Source organism: Myzus persicae, unplaced genomic scaffold (genome assembly GCF_001856785.1).
Source record: "Myzus persicae strain clone G006 unplaced genomic scaffold, MPER_G0061.0, whole genome shotgun sequence".
Classification (NCBI taxonomy): domain Eukaryota; kingdom Metazoa; phylum Arthropoda; class Insecta; order Hemiptera; family Aphididae; genus Myzus; species Myzus persicae.
The window spans coordinates 192,657-211,170 of NW_019103575.1; the positions used below are offsets into that span (position 1 = coordinate 192,657).

Genomic DNA, 18,514 nt, shown 5'->3' on the forward strand with positions numbered 1-18,514 from the left:
TACTCGATATTTACGCTTAGCGTGATTTTCGTTTACAACATTTATAATGTTTAAAAGAGTTATTACAATTAATTGGACCTATAATAATTAAGAAAGACTAACTTCAGAAAGTCAGTTAGACCACAGGAACGATTGTTAATTACACATCTGTAAGTCAATATTCATTTAAAATACACTTACATACTTTAGAGATACACACTTTATTACATACTTTATTATTCTGCTTTGATTTTTAAAATAAATGTATAAAAATTTCAAAATAATGTCCTTTTACTTTTGTATAACAAATTAAAAACTAAAGAAAATATCATAGAAATCGTCGATGAATAAAACAATTATTTTTATACAATATTGAGTACATATTAATTAACTAGTATATTATAGTAAAAACAGCCAACAGGTGCAATAAAAATAAACAAAATAGTTTTTAAAAATATTTAATTTTAATACCAGTTGGTTAGAGAATTAGTTGAACTGTCTTGTTTATGAAAATTTTGATTATTAAATATTCGATTAGTTTGTGGAATAGATGTGGATTAGATTTTATTGCGTCAAATGATCGTTGTGCGATGGTCGTTTGTCTCGAAACCTTGTGACGAGACACAGCGGAATTTACCATAGCGGAGTTTGAAATAAATACGATTTGAGCAAAACAAATGTCTTAAGACAACATTTATGCAAGCATCAAGCTGGTGTCCTGCTAATGTTCCCCTCAAATCGCTATTATTTCAAACTTGGACGATTATTTCCGCTGTGTCTCACTACGAGGTTTGTTTGAGGGGCAAACGAACGTCGCACAACGATTACGGAACTCCGTGAAAATCTAAATGCTTTCACATTTCCACCAACCAGCAGACGTACTCGCATGCCAACATGATGGCGGCATAAACATTGTGATCGCTGCTTATTATACATTGTTTGTGGCCATAGTAATAACCTATTTGCCTAATCGGAAGTGTATTTATTTTCAATGTTAAGATAACGCGATTTAATTAATTACCATCTTTCTTCAAAACAACATAACAGCTGATTAATTGCGTAATGTGACACTAATAATAATACATTTTGAACGTTGCAGTCTATTAAATGAGAATTATTATACAAATATAATATCTTCCCACGTCGATAAGACTTGTAACGTTATAATGTAGGTATAATGACGAACAAAATGTCAGTATTTTACGGGGTTAGGGTGTAGATATTTTTAACTAGAAAACGGTAATTATTATTACTATTGTAATTATTATGTCGATGATGCTTACTTCTCCGCACACACGCTCGGAAAGACTCGATAAATCGCCATTCAACTGCCCCAGTTTACGTATATTATATGCCTCATTAAAAATACCTGTTATAATATAGTATTATTATCACGACGAGTTCGATATTGTCGTATACCATCCGGAAGTGTCGACGCCACATTGTACCGCCGTGTATTCGATTTATTATTTTATCACGAGCGAAATTTCAACCGGGAGACGGCAAAAACGAGTGCAGCAGCTCTCGTGCTCATAAGTATTATAGACGGATGTACGTTTAGAGTTTTAATATTCAAAGGGGGCGGTGTCGGTGGTGGCCTGCAAAGGGAGTACAAAAAAAACGTTTTAGACAAGATCAATGAGCGAATGAATACGTTTGCAATGAAGGCCGACGTTTAAGTTGACAAGGGGAGAATGACCTGGTTCTCATGAATATTGATGACGGAAGGTCCGAGAGACACCGAGACAATATATTAAAAAAAAAAAAGAAAAAGATAAAATACAGCCAGCAGAGAAAAATATAGAAAAGACGGGACGAACAAAATGCCACGGGCTATTGAAAAAATAAAAAAAAACCTTTGCAACTTTCTGGTGGACTATAAAATTCTCTTATTTCTGTTAAGAGCTGCATTAACAATAATGTAGGTGCATATACAGTTGCTATTATAATTTACAACACAGTAGTGGTTTTCTGTCAGCAAATCTAGTTGTTATGTAGATATAATGTTATTATTAGATGTATAGACCAAATGAGTAATAATAAATCTGATCGGCGCATATACCAATCAGTGTATGACACTAAATTTAATTTGATTTTAAGTCGATATAATTCGTTATGTTCGAGTTATTATAATTGTCAAACAGAATTATAAAGTGAGCGAAATCGATTGATGCAAGTTAATATAACTCGAAAGAATCTTAATGTTATTATATTGTTGTAGCATAATCATTGGTACAGGTCGTGTGCAACGTTGACTCCAATAATTTCTAAAGTGATTGTAACTCGCAGTGAAAGCAATGTAACATTTATTCAGTTTGTGCCTTTGACGATTTCCCCGGAAAATTCGGATATTATATAAAATTATTTTTTTTTACTTATTGCCGATATCAAGACTTAGTTCAATAATAATAATGTCAATTGTTTGGTAAAAGACATTTTATTTTTTTTTTAACAGTATGCACAGTGCTTGTAATATGGATAACGTCATAAATTAAGCATGTTAATTAACCGGTTGGTACATTTAAATTGTCTTAAAAGTGGTATAAAAACTAAAATTTGTATTGAAATACATATTATAAAAAAAAATGATACAAATACTTTTTACAGAATTCTCAATATAGATGTATGGTTTAATAGATCCAACGGAAATCGAATTTATAATATTCAAATTACATATTTTGATCACAATATTGTTAGCAAGACTATAACTGCAATACACAAAGGTTTTGTGGGTGCCTCGTTTATATTGTGAGCTTTCCGCCGTTGTACAACATGGTTTACCAAAAATGCCCGACCCCTCCCCCCTCTTCTAAATAGTATAGTTATTTTATAATTTAAATTTTAAACAGACTTTGAGACCATAATATTTTCAAAAACATGATCTTTTTTTGTGCCATTTGGGTACCGTATTATGGCGATATAATCTTAAGCGTTTCAAACAGAACCACCCTTTTTTTACTTTAAATTATTCAGCAGATGATTTTTTTTTAAACATTGATGTATCTAAATCAAAATTGTAACGAGTATTTTCTGAATTATTAAACATTATTTACTTTGAAAATAATAATTAATAGATATGCCTACACACTACACTGCATACGCATCATGTAAAATATATGATTCAATATTTATTCGTTTATATACATAAAAAAAGTTAAATTAGACTTTTCATTAAAACAGTATAGTTATTGTTAACTTTTTATTTGAATTAACGATTATAATCGGTAAGCTATATTGATCAATTAGGATTTTATAATTTTTCATAATTGTCTGAATGATAATTAATAAAAACACGATTAGATACATTACGATTAGCTTGTGATACAACCCGGCTTATCACGGACTAAATGTTACTGACTACTAATGTTACATATTGTACATATGAGTACATATTGTAGTCTAATAAGTCGGAAACCACTAGTTCGAGTTTTGATTTAGATATATCAACATTTTCAAAAATAATAATATTTACTGAATAATGTTAAAGAAAAAAGGCGGTTCTCATTTGAAAATCAGAAGTTTGTAAAGCCACAAAAAACTTTTGAATGATACAAAAAATCTCAAGTATATTCGAAAATATGGTCTAATATTTAAGAACTCTGAACACCAGGTTTTGAATAATTTATTTTTATTGTTGAAGAAAAATTGGTATAGCTTACTTGGTGGATCACACAGAACATGCATTGACGATGAATACTAATTTCAACCAACTTATGGGTATTTAATTCCTCATTGTGGTATGGATAGGTACGAGAAACGAACATAGGACGACTGCAGTGATGTTGCTAAAATGCCTATCTATAACGCCGTGTGATATGATCACATCATAATATGATTAATTTTTCATCATAAGTGTTTAATATTGTATAAGTACCTCCTATGTTTATTGATTATGATTTTAATTTAATTTTTTAATTAATAACTTAAGGCATTTTAACAATTTTAGAATTTCAATGGTATATTTAGGTATGTGTTTTTAAATAGTGGTTCATTAATTTTTTTATCTTATCATTTTTATGTTACGCGTGTATTTTTTTAAAGCCTTTTATATATTTCTCCGGTATTCACATCCGGTCCGTAAAATAATAACAAATAATATTCTGTGTAAGTGTGTGTGCAAGCTGCTCATGCAGACGGCCGACTGAAAGGGTGTGTGGAGAAACAGAAACACGAACAAGCGATTAATAAATGATCCGACCCACGATATCGATAAGCCACGATTACCGACACAATGAAAAGTCTTCTTCCATCTTCCTACGAGACACACAGTATCCAGTGTTCCACTACGGGATTTCTCCAGACAAAAATATTATTATTTATTTCCGGAAATGATAAATAAATGATAATTAAAAATTAACATAAAATGTTAGAAGTGATCTATTATTATATAACAGTTATTAGGTTATTTATTATAAAATGCTCCACGATCCATAAAAACAAATATTCATTAAAACAACGAGAAAGAAAAATAATATGTGTTGTCTATTATTATTACAGACAAACATATAATTTTTATTACCTAGTGTTCTAATCATTATTATAATTTCTTACGGTGTTTTACAAGTGGGTGTGAAGTGTATTTTTATATTATTATACCAAAAAGTATTTCAGTTTTTATTTTTCAGCGAAGATTTCAGTTATAATACGTTGGTATTGAAATCTTTATTTTCTAGTTTTTTAAGAATACCTAACACCTGTACTATATTATCTATTATCCTCTATTATTATTTTTAATATGCAATGAAACAATATTTACACATGGACAACTTCATGTAGCATTATTTCGATTCGAAAGTGAATCAGAAATAAATACCGTATTAAAGTTGAAAAATAGTCATAAGAAATAAAGTATTTGATAAAACATTACAAATTACAATAAACTGAATTTTATTTTTTTAGCTGAGCCAAGAATATTTTTGAATCCTAATAATACAACGGTACATGAGCGAGATAAAAATGTAAGAAGGTCTGATAAAATTACAGTTGAGAGTTAAAAGTGGAGTAGAATATAGGGCGATCTGTGGGCAAACTCCCTAGTTATTTAATTTAATATTAAATAAAATAAGAAAATGATTGTTAAATGTATACCTATATTGTTTTATTTATTTAGACACTTTGGCATTTGAAACTGTGAGACACGCTGTGGCCCTTCATCGTACGGCCCACCAGACACTATAAGTAACGGGTAGTCCAATATTGCCGAATTACCTTGTTTTTTGCTTTATTTTTCTCATACTAATCATTGTTATTTTATAAATCAACAAAGTGTTTTACTTTAGCAATCATAATAATGTCCCTATAGTATCTCGTAGTTTTCTCTTTAGGACATGGATAATATTTTTGTATCAGCAACGAATCATATTTTAATGTTTTTAATTTAAATATACTATACATATAATTATATTTTTATGCAATAAGATAGTTCAATTATATTTAAAAATGGTTTAAGATGGTCACGGGGACATAAAACAGTTCTGCAATATAGATACATTTTGTACCTACATTGTCCTGATTCGTTTTAATAAAACTCATTGTTTTTATCTATATATAAAAGCACATGCTTTCATTTTTCAGTATAGTACTATGTGCTGTTTTTGATTTTTGTTTTAGTGATGCAAAATGCGCACTCCTTGTAAGTATTGTATCATTGTAAACTTTTTTTTTATTACGCTCAAACACTTTTATTCTTCGAATGAAATAAATTTTTATCATGTTATTTTGATTGTATGGCTTGAACAAAAATATGAAATTTATTTAGGAATACGAATAAAAAAAGTTTAAAAATATATTAATATCAATGAGACTGAGTGCATCAACCTATAGGTAAACTTGTATGACCATGATAAATTGGGTACCATATAAGCTTTTTAGGACAAAGATTAAACTTGACAGTTACTAATTTTACTATTGATGTAACTACCTTGATGAAAACGGTTTATATTTTTGAGCTATAATAATTGTATTTAATAGAAGGTTGAACATTTAAATTAATGATTAAAATTATGTAAATATATTTTTTTTTCTATATGATTCATACAAAATAATAATTTATCAATATAAATTTGCCACCCCCTAAATTACCACTATCTGGTTACTTGCCAATCGATACAAGAGCTATTTGAAACTTAAGGAATACTTTTACTATCCCAAACAATATTACATAGAAAAATCACACAAATCGCCAATCGGTAGGAAATGCATCACCGCTTCATTTTGAACATAAAATGTGTACTACAAATAAAATGAATGAATTATTCTTAAATAAAGAACATAACCGATCCAAACATATGGAATCTTCTTTTAAATAAAAATGTTTCGTTTCTTCATTTTGAATCCCGTTAAACAAATAAAACAAACAATTTAATCCATCTAGTTTATTACCTATAACGGTCTATGAAGATACGTCTAAGTAGTAAACTATATATCCTATAGGCTATAGGTTATATTGTATTTAGTTTATTACCATTTTTACGATAACACAAGATGGTAAAAATATCTACCTTTTTATGGTAAACATTTTTTTATCTTATTCCGAATTAAATGTCACTTATTTTGCCATCCATTTAAATTTTGAACAGTTGGCGTAAGCAACAAAAAAATTATTTTTTATAGGTATAAATGCAATTATAATTTATTAAATGTATGCAAAATACAAGGTACTTGTCATCATTCATCATGCCTGTAATTCAATACAAATGTATTGAATTATTTTTTAAATGATTTAAATAAGTAAGAGTAAGTAATAATTTTTTGATTGTTTACGTAATATATAAAAATGATTACAGTGCTTACTAATTATTATTTATTAATTAATTAAAATTTGAACAGTGAACGCTTATAATGATCAATAATTAAATATTTCCTGTTTGGAATTGACAAATGGAATTAAACAAATATTCAAAAGCATTTTATAACTGTATAATCCTAAATGTGTGTTTTCTGTCATTACATAATGATTCTAAAGTAGGGAATGCTAAGTACGTGTGATATAGTAGTGGTGGCAGTGATGCTGCCTTAGTGGTGGTAAAACGTGTACATGGATAAAAAAATGTAATCCTTTTTGGAGGAAATCCAAAGAAACAAGGATAAAAATAGGAAAAAACAGGAAAGATAAAGAGAAAACGAGTGAGAAAGTGTCCGATTTTGTTTATTTCTATCTGCTTTGAACGTATCGGATGTATAGAAACTCACTACGTGCGTGTGTACCTTGGTTAGAAGTGGGATTCAAAAGGATATCCTGTAGAATGTGCTGTGGGGTAAATGAATAGTGCCGAGGGGTGAAACAAGAAGGAAGGACAAACGGGGTAGAAACAGCCCTTTTATCGAACCGTTCGTTTTCTCTCTTCTAGCATGGGCTGCGTTAAAATTTATAACCGAAATTATGGCAGCCTTTATAACAGCTAATACAAAGTATTCGCATAACCCTCGCCAAAATACATACCGCGTATGCTGTACCGTAATAGTCCCAATATCGCATGGGAAATAATCCCAACCCCAGGTAATAATTGGTATCAGTATATGTAAGTATTTTTGGTATGAGGTAATTTAATTACTAATTATTACTAATCACAAATAATTTGATCTTTATAATAATCAAGTAGGTATCTAGGTACGTATTAATTAAATGTACCGTAATAAATCGTAAAAATAAAATATCGATAGCATAGGTATATTACAGTAATGATTAATAATATGTTTTTGTACTGTTTTAATAAATAAATGATACAAATAAAAAATGGTGGCCAAAAGATAAAAACAGTGAATTGCGTAAATCAGATGTTATTAGACTTGTTTTACTAACATAATCATTTTATTTTAAATTTTCATGTGACAGTTTTAATATCGTATTCGAAAATCGTCAGTGTTGTAAGTTTATATTTTTTATTTGTTCATTCAAAAATAATCAATATTATAGGTAAGTGTTGTTAAAAACAAGTGCCATTTTTCATTATTATTAATTATAACAATAGGTTTTGTATAGTATTCACATTGCGGCTCGAATCTAACGGTAATCACAAACCGATAATACACGATGTTAATGAGTAATTTGATAATATTACAGTAATGATAATATAAGATAATTTATTAAGCATACTACAGAAATGTATTAAAGCAGTGACGTCGGGAAGGGGATATTGAGAGGCAGTCGCATTTGAGTACCTTTTTTTGGTTGTGCGCCCACAAGTATTTTTAAGGGTCCTAGGTAAGTATTATGGTGGATGGGTTTGAAGTAAAAATAAAATTATATATTCCGGCAATTTTTTTAATTTCCACATCACGGAGGGTAACCTAAAAGGCCGGAGAGCTGGCGATATAATGATGAGAGAAAACCCCAAGAACACCCTACTTATATTTTCAAAATTTTTTTATTCTTTTATCATTTTTCATACTTGCAATATAGCATGCACGTATAAATAATTCAAAATGGAAATGAAATATAAGTATAATAAATTTATATCACATATTTATATGATATGATAATATATTAAATTAAATAAAAATCTTCAGAGACACAATTACAATTACTAGTCTTTGATTTTTAGAATTGCAGTAGTTTCACTTTAAAATCGCTTTTCAATATTTTCGAATTAGATAGATCTTAGTTAATTAAATTTCTATATTTTACCCTCTTAACGTATTATACAGATTCAGATTACAGAGACTGCAAAATCTTGGTCATTGTAAAAATATATTGCGTAATATTTCATACAATAATTATCGGGCTACAAAAATGTAATAAAACTATTACCTATAGAAAATGCTATAAAAATTAAAAATGTTGTACCAAGAACGCTTTATAATATTAATAACAAACATTTTTGTGTCAACTAAAAAATTTAACTTTCATCGCATAAAACTATAAAAGGATTTCAGTTAATTTTCAGTGGCTCATAGTATGAGTTGTAAACAAAGTATGCATTTTTACATGGCTACATATTAAAAAAAATACAATAGCAATATTCTTTATTAATGATGTCTAAGCCTTTTGAAAAAAAAATAATGATAAAATAGTTTATAATATTAAACAGGACAATGCTTTTTTTAATAACATAATAATTATTTAATGCTATCAGAAAAAATGAATCAGATCATTTATAGGTACCGAGTAGCGATCAAACTCTAAAATATGAAAATGAAATGTATTCAAACAAATACTATAGACTGTGTCGCGTACACATTGTATTATTTTATTAAACGGTGGTTGTAGTATATACTAAAATAGAAGATTAAGCTTACACAATCAATGTGGACGCCAGTTGCACACCAAGTTTGAAAATTATCGGTGCACCATAAAGGAAAACCCTTCTGGGATTTAATTTGTATTGTAGCTTTTGTTTGAAAACACTAAAACAATCCCCTTTGACTTATTGAACTTGTTAGTATAATATTAAGTTTTCTTTGGTCAAATATCTAAGCGCCCAAGCCACACGAGCAGGAAAACGAAAAGAAAAGCAATAAAACTAAGTGCTTTTTCCTCGTTTCGAAGTGGACGAATAATATTTGGGCACCTTTCAATTTTTCCACGGAAAAGTTTTATGAAAAATGTGTGTGTACATTGCACGGCGCAGCAATAATAAGTGGAACAGAAAACCGAATGGAAATTAAAACATTTTATATTCAACAGTTCCTTGATTTGGTTTTCAATTTTTGGATTCTTTCGTCTTAGTGGTTTTGTTGAGTGTTGATCGGCATATTTTACTGATTCAAATTAAATAACTCAATACAGTTTGTAGAATAAAGTAAATTGCCTATAATGACATAATATGTACTAATTAGTGATAACTAGGACTAGGATTTCTATGCATTTGCATTTTGAAGGTTTTTCACCTTGAGTTCAAATTGATTGGTTTTCAGATATATCCTCGATTTCCATCCTTCTCGATCAAAAAGAACAACTTATTTTTGTGCATATTTTGAACATAATACATCCTATTGCTGAATTTGATTTTTGAAATCATATGAATTTTAAATATTAATATTAATTAACTTTATAATTATTGAATTATTTTTAAAATTATCGTGAATTTACCATCTAATCTTAGTCAGACGACCGATAGGATTACCTATAAGTACATTATTTTTGTTTTTCATTTGTACAATAAAATTCAGCCGATATAAATCCATCCATCACTTGTCGTTCGTGTTTCGAAATTTGAAAGAACATTTCATTACAGGAATATTCAATGTAATTATAACTGCTTATAATAAAAAATAAATAATTATTAATTAGTAGGAAGTTTCTTTTTAAATCAGTTTCTGATTTTTATGTAAAAATATGTTATGTTATGTGGAAATAAAAAAAACTGTTTTTGCATATTTTTGCATATTTTGGTGAACAACATGCATATTTTGCAATTTCTTATTGCATATATATCGTAGCCCCAGTGATTACTGTACTCTGTTGTGGTTTTAAGTGTCTTATATTATAAAATGGTATAAACCGATTAATCTTAAAATGCATTCATCCTATACTAATGTGATAGTTTATATTCCTACTTTCGGAGCACTTATGCTTAAGCATTTTAAATATTGTATTTTTTTTGAAACGGTTAAATGTTTTGATATAAATAATATGCACATTGTTTTAAACTGGAGTATGCAAATCATTTGATGATATTATAGTAAGGGCAAGTACTTTTGAAAATATTGAACCGTAATGCTGTTAAATAAATTATTACCTACACGTTATTTTTAAAACAAATAAAATGCCAACATTTATCTCTATATAATTTTCTGTAGTAAATGTTAACAGCACAGAACTAATTTCAAACTACGCTGTGCATTAGTAGTTCAAAACATGCCATTAACAGATTGTTGTCAACTTTAACTGACGTCCGAGTTATGTAACAATGAGAGATTAATCTATAATAATATGTTTAATGTTACTTTTGGAAAAATGTTTCTGTTGAAATTGTTTGGTAAATATTCTATAGGATAGAGTTTGGCTCGATTACTCTAATCGTACCTAACCTTTCTAAATTTTAATTTGGTAGGTGTTTAATAATTACTATAATTTATTAAATTATAATAGGTATTTTTCTTTCAACAAAAATGTAAAAAAAAAAATCAACAATGTGTAAAACAATGTGATACTAGAAGTAATTATAATGATAAATAATTATAAAAAGTAAAAGTAAAAGGAAATGCCTCATATTTTAATTAATTATGTATTAATTTAATTTTAAAAAATCCAGTTGCGTTTTAGCCGGCGAGAGGGTTTCACTACTCACCAGAAATAGAATAAGAGAGTCCTTATTTTTTTATTTAAAATTTGGCGAAACTATTTTTCAGAGCTTAAACTTTTTTCAAAATAATTTTTTTGAATGCCTATAGGATTGGCTTAATCTTTATCACAATTAGTGCAATGTTTAGGTATGCTCGTAAAACTATGCGGTAGTGGCTTGATTAGATTTGTGAGTTATGTAGTGCTATTAGTAAGGTGAAAATAGTTGGAGTCAAAAAGATAAATGCACATAATATGAATTTACCTGCATTCCTAAAGGGTGTTAATGAACACCTAAAGTTCCTCCACAAATTAATTATGCTCAATATAGTAAAATGTTAATAGCATTACTATAATTATACTTGTGGGCAAAACGAAAACAGTTTTAGTAGTATATTGTATGCATTGTCCGTGGATATTGAAATTACTAATCTCAATCAGCACTCGTACACTACGAATCATTTATTGATGTGATAGTTATCGCCTAACTGTTAAAAACTAAAAACTAAACTGATTCGAACTTTTGACTGTTGGACAAATTACAATTAATCTACTCTTATCCAATGTAATAAAAGCTTATCAAATGTACGTCAAAACATGAATGGACGTTTTCTTATAGTTTAATCATACGGACAACTAACAGTTATTTAAAATATATCGTACTCGTATAATAGGTTTTAGAATAGTTAACTCAGTATTATACTGTGCTTTAAAACACTTTCAAAAATATTAATCTCAAGATAAAGTAATTTTATTTTCTTCTTGTTTAATTATCTACATATTTACGTTAAACGGAGTAGGTACTCGTATACTAATTATATAAAATTAATAGCGTTTATAGTTATTAGGTACTAATTAAGTAGGCCTTTATTTGAAGATCTGCAAATCACTCAAAGTAAGTAGGGGATTGTAATTTTTATTGGGTACCTACTGTTCGTAGTATTTTTTGTCTACAAATTAAAATATATTTTAAAATATTTGCTTTATTTAGAGTATTACATAACTAACAAGGATATTCAATTTTAGAAAAAAATATTGAACAATTATTTCATGGACAAAGTGTATAATTATTAGGAATAGTAAAGTATTTGGTATTATGCTGAGTATGAATTTTTATAATAGGGTACATAAATTCGTGTATAAATCGCTGTGTTATGGGTGAAATAATAAATTTGTAAGTTTCATTCGAATTATGTTTTATTGATTTAAGGACGAGTGATTAAACCTCGCCAACACGTGCTGGTGATATGGAACAAGAACTTTATGATCAAAACATCTGCGCTACGTAAGTAGGTAATTAACGAACTTTCCGCGTACCTCTCTAGTCTTTACCGTCTTAACATTCTCAACACTGGTATTTAGAAGGGCTGAACTTTAGAGGCAATCAAGTTTTCCGGAAATTGCGCAAAACCGCACCATGCACCTACCCTTGGTGGAGTAGATTGACGGCTATAAAAATAACTACATATTTCGAGGGGAAAATACTCGACACTTTTATTTTCCGTGACCATCGTCCGATCTTCCCTCGTGAATTAAACGTGTCCCCGAATCGAAGAAATTTCAAACAAAATGGAACTCTTTAATAGTTTAGTCTACGTAAAGTTCATCAATGTTTATAGTTTTTAAAATATTGTATCCCTAAAAGTAGATACTTTTCTAAAGATTATATTATTCAACAGTTTAAGATCGTGTCAATGTATAATAATAAAATGTCATGCACGAATTTCGTAGATACGATTTTAATAGAGACTAAATAAAATAAAGTATTAATTATCTTACATAATCTCGAAAGCAATTTGTAGAGCACATTATAATCACTTTTAAAATTCACCGAGAGGGTGGGGGATCTGTTTGGCTGTTCAGTGTTAATCATTCGGCCACTGTTGTTGTAGTTATATGCTAACCAGTTTGGAGCACACAAAGTTATATTAAACAAAAAATTAAAAACAGTATAATATCCATAGTAATAGGCCAATGAAGCAAATGAGCTGAGGCAGCACATTGTTTAGTTACATTTAAGCACCTAAGCAGCAGGAGGGCTGTGCGGGTCCTCCAGCGAGACCCGTATGTTTGATGGTGTCTGATATTTTTGTGTTTGTTTCTAATAACAAGAGGGAATTCAAATAGTTGTGGAATATTATATTTTTTGGTACCTTTCGAAAGATAGGTGTACCTGTACGACACGGTGATTAAAAAACATAAAAATAGGCGTAAGGTTAATTACCTGAAAACCGTCGTATGTCCACGAACCGAATTTCATCACACACGTCTGTTCATCGAACGGGAAAAATTCTACATCTATTTCGCAGGAAGACTTGTAAATAGCTGGAGGTTTCCACTCGACCCGACCACTGTAGTGGAGCATAGCCTTAGTGGCCAACGTTACTTCGAAATTGCCGTCGGCACTGCGAAAAAATAATATAACACGCAGAGTTAATCGAATAAATATAATTATGCGTTTCCGTATAGTTGCAAAAACAATTACTTGTTATAGAGAACAATATCTGGCCTCCAGACGTGTTCAGACGGTACGTGTAACCCTTCGACGCCACCGTACTCGTCAGGATTCCACGTCAACTTATAGTCGTACCAATACTTGAAAAATAAAATAAACATTATGTTTGGTCATATTGTGGTTAACAATCATAATAAATAGTGTGTCAAGTGTAGTGCACTGTATTATATTTAATGCAAACAAATGAGTTATGACATATTTTGTTTTTTTTTTTTTAAACAATTAACACTTTTTTACGAGACCTATAGTAATTGTACATTGGTCAGCGGTCATTGTGCGGCTCTGTATACAACTGATTTAGTTTAATTTTAATTTATATAGGTACGAAAAAAAAAAATACAATACAAATTGTCTACATAGGCTTATAAGTATATTATACCGAAGACACGGTATGATGCGAGATTGACCTTGTCGCGTCATTACTCGTCATAAAATATTATGATATTTATAAACTAAAAGTAAATATTATTAATGTAGCGGAGAATTGTAAAATTAGTAAATTTAAATTCACGTCAAACTTATAACTTTATAAGAAACAAGTCTAGAACAAGGATTACATGGTCCTCGGGAATGCTTGATTTTTAATTTAAAAGGAATAATAAATCATTGCACTTGAAAAACGGTTTTGGGTCAATCATGGTTTAGTATAGAGTTCATAAAAAGATTTTAAAATGTCAAATGCTCATAAAAATAACTTACAAGTAGATTTGAATATATTCAATTGCCTACTTATAAGTTTATATAAATACGACACAGAGAGAAATTTTGTATTCAAATGCAGTCAAATCATATTTACCAAAGACTTCAAGTTCCAAAATGTTAACGTGATTTCAAAACATTTATTTAAAAAAAAATCCGTTTTTATAAATGCAAAAGATTCAGGATCTAAAATAATGATATAATTTAATTCTTTCGTTTTATTGATTTTTTTTAATGTATTTGCTTAATGATAAATTACGATGAGTTATTTTGTCCTCACCTGTTCCACCCATAAGTTCGTCGTCATAATTTGGTTTTTAAGGTTCTGTAACAGAAAGGTAAATAATATATTAAATTAGCACCCAAAAGGTAATGTCTAAGTGTTAATTGTGTTTAAACAAAATTTAAATATTGAATGTTGACTAAACACAAATATTAATAATTTTGTTCAAACAAAACTTAAAGTAGGTAACTATTAAATACGTAATTTGTATTACTGTATATTGTTTACAAAACCAAATAAAATATAATTACTTAGCACTAATTAATTATTTAAACAAATGTTTATTTTTTAATAAATAATAGTAAAATAAACCATAATACATTTTATAAATTTTAAAATCACTGTCAAATATGTAGTCATGAGTGGCATTATGTATTACCAATTTATTTATATTTATTATAATTCATAAAATCCTACCCTGTTGAGTATATTCACATTGTTCTCAATATTCGGTCGTTCTCATAATTTTTGAGACAGTTTTGCAGAAATTACTCAAAACAAAACCTCGGTCAATTGTTTATTTGTTTACCTATACAAATTGATATACAAATCATTCCATACTGAATTAATAGTGCAATTGTATGTATATATTATTATATTTTTTAATATATAACTGAGAATTGTCATTAGCAGCTAAAAAATAGCTACAATATCTGTCCTTTATTATACAATATTATATTAAGAACACATTTATAATAGCTTAAGATAAAATATAAAAATTGCAATGAAAAAGGTAGTTTTATATTTAACTGCGCATAATACTCTAACGAGCAATGATTATCTATACAGCAGTAATATTAATTCTAATATTTCTTTCGTGGTTCGGTATAATTTAGTTTTTAAAGATATTTGAGATTTTGGAATTTTCCACTATCACGTGTCACATGGCAGTCATCACTTCGTCAGGTATATTATATGTAAGTACTTAGCGATGTTGTTATAATGTGTATATAATGTGCGTAAGTATATAAATGAAAATATCGATTACGTAGCCCATTGTCGACTTATCTTCGTCAGTTCGTCACGGCCAACAGTATATGCAATTTCCTTTCAACGGGCTCAATGAAAAATCAAAAGTTCGTGGAAGTATTTTTCATTTTTCAACAGGAACTGCTTACATAACGTAATCGGGATGTCAACATATGAGATGGCTTCTAAAATGAAACTTGAAGAGCAACTTAAATTGTAAACATAAAAGCTATTATACTGCCTACGTATTTGTTATCATATAGGTATAACCACATAATATAATAGCCATACAGATATATCATGTCAGTGACATCGGATAACTCTGTTTATAGCAGAATAATATTCAATTCAAAGTACATTATATAATATTGTATTATATTATGCACTATGTTTTTCAAACAAGATATTTAGTTATTAACCATCGTAACTTCTGACTTTTCAACAGTATTTATCTCACGAAATTATAAAAATGATGTACCTACTAAATGCGTATGAATCATTTATCAATAATTATAGGGAACAATATTGCCCAACGTGATAACCGTGAGTAGACATCCAGGCGTTGCTTGGGCACTCGTCACGCTTAGTCCAACTCGAAGCATGCGATAATGATGATGTGTTGTGATATTACATTTGTATGCAAACAATGTATTATAATCACATTTTGGAAACGATTCCAACGCGTCTAATACACAGTCTGTTAATATTTTTTGACGTTTGTAGTTTGTTTCATACGTTAATAAAAACTACTGAGAAAAGATAAAATATAAAATAGTCAGAGTAGGTACCAGTTACATTTGATTTGCGACATTTCTAATAAGTGCTTCAACACTTCTCCTTCTGCGCGAAAAATTATTCACAGAAAAATATAATTATAAAGAACAGTTAAAATCCATTAATATATGTATAATATTGAATATTCATCGTTTATGGTCATCGACAAAATTGACAAAATGTTATTGCAGTTATAAAATACAATGTTATAGTGGGTAAAGTTTTTCGAGATATAAACATGACCTAAGAAAAAGTTTGTTTGGTATTAACATTTTACAATATTGCATCTTTAAGGTTTTATTTTACTCTGAAACAGGTTTTAATCTATACATTGTATTACGTAATAACGTTTAACCAATATTTACTAATTCATATTCTTTACAAACAGTAAACGAGTGGTAGAAAAGGATTTGTTTGGTAAAAAACAAATAATATAGATATTCATTTAATTTAGATTTTATATTAAAATATTAAACATTTAGAGAATATTAGATACCTACAGCATCTTGACACTAATAGTTCGTAGATTAATAAAGTGTAATAATGGTTTACATGGTTTAGTGTAATAAGTTTATAACTTATAAGTATCACAAAAAATTCTATAATATAATGCTATGAATATTACCATAGTTTATTAAATATATCTTAGTAGAACAAATTCATTCTTAAATAATTTAAACCAGACATTGAATATTTTAAATTCTTTATCAATTACATTTACTATCTAGATATCTAGTGATCTTAAATTAATTTGAAATTTCGATGAAAGATATATTTCAAGAATTTCGGAAGAGTACATAGTAACTATTAGTAAAATAATAGAAGTAGGTTCACTTTTACAATGATATAATATAAATATTAAAATGTATAATGATATATTGTAATGTAAATTATTTTTAAGAGTGAAAGTTAATGATAAATCGTGATGAATAATTGGTGAATGAGAAATTGTCGGTAATAATTTTTATATAAATAGATGAAAAGCATAAGACAAATTACTATTTTTCTGTTATATAGTAAATTGTTGGTTTTAAACAATTTATTATTCAATCATAAAAAATTTCGTAGGTCAATAAATTATTCACTCTTTCCGAGGCGTTTGTCCAACATATTATATTGACATTGTTACTGCATCATATCATTGAATTACGCCTGTCAATTGTCGTGGAAAATAACAGAGGTTTATCATTAGTTTGGAATCAGTTTGGAGACTCGACAATACACAATTAGTCGTAGTTATAGATTACTTCAGTTATAACCATTGGACCGTATTATAGACCGTAAAATAGAATTGTCGTAAAGATTTCGATGTCGTACTTTAATGCAAATTTATATATTTAAGATCGCAATTAACAACAGTACCTAGTACCTATGGAGTAACCTATATTTAGGTACTTTATTATTTTTAGGTACCTTTCTACTTGGATTGAGAAAATTAAGATCTTCAATGATATTCTTAAAGTAGGTGCGGTAGAGTGATCCTGGTACTTTTTATGTGTAGGTACTCCTTTCAATCATTCATAATTTTATTCGCATAAGGTCATTCCTCTCAGACACCCAGTCGTTTTAAAACTAAATTTAATTTACGGTAAGACTGTACAAAGTATGTTGTAAAATAATTGTTGATAACAATAATTTTCTTTGACATTGTGTCAAAAATATTTTAAACCAAATAAATAAATGTCCAAATAAATATGTTATGAGTTTATGACGTCTTTGTTTCAAGAAAAGTTTTGACAGTGTTAAAGAAGCCCATAAATAAAATATTATCTTTTTAATAATTAAGTGATGTAGTTTCAAGACTGTAAGAAAAGACTACTACCTATATAATCACCTAATCCTTAAAAAAAGAGATCACGAAAAAAAACTATTTTTACCAAATAAAAACACAAAACTTATTAAGACAAATAAGCCATACAAAGTAAGCAAAGTTTTTTTTTCTTGAAGTTCTTTCATTTAATTTCTTTATAAACAACAATCTGATACTCCGATGGTAAATTTATATCAACAATAACAATAGGTACCTTAAATTGCCTAAATAAAAATAATTAAGCCTATATGAATTAGTTTT

The 18,514-nt window shown here is 28.5% G+C and overlaps 1 protein-coding gene across 4 annotated transcripts in view; it reads right to left on the reverse strand.

Annotated features, from left to right (window-relative positions):
* Positions 1–18,514, reverse strand: part of LOC111034785 (acetylcholine receptor subunit alpha-like) — a 48,438-nt gene that overhangs the window by 6,444 nt on the left and 23,480 nt on the right. For all 4 annotated transcript variants that reach the window (XM_022316145.1, XM_022316147.1, XM_022316146.1 and 1 more), the window contains 3 exons: positions 14,698–14,742; positions 13,689–13,798; positions 13,428–13,608 (listed from right to left, as the gene is read on the reverse strand). In XM_022316145.1, coding sequence (XP_022171837.1) covers positions 13,428–13,608; positions 13,689–13,798; positions 14,698–14,742 — 336 coding nt within the window. The remainder of the gene's footprint in view (positions 1–13,427; positions 13,609–13,688; positions 13,799–14,697; positions 14,743–18,514) is intronic.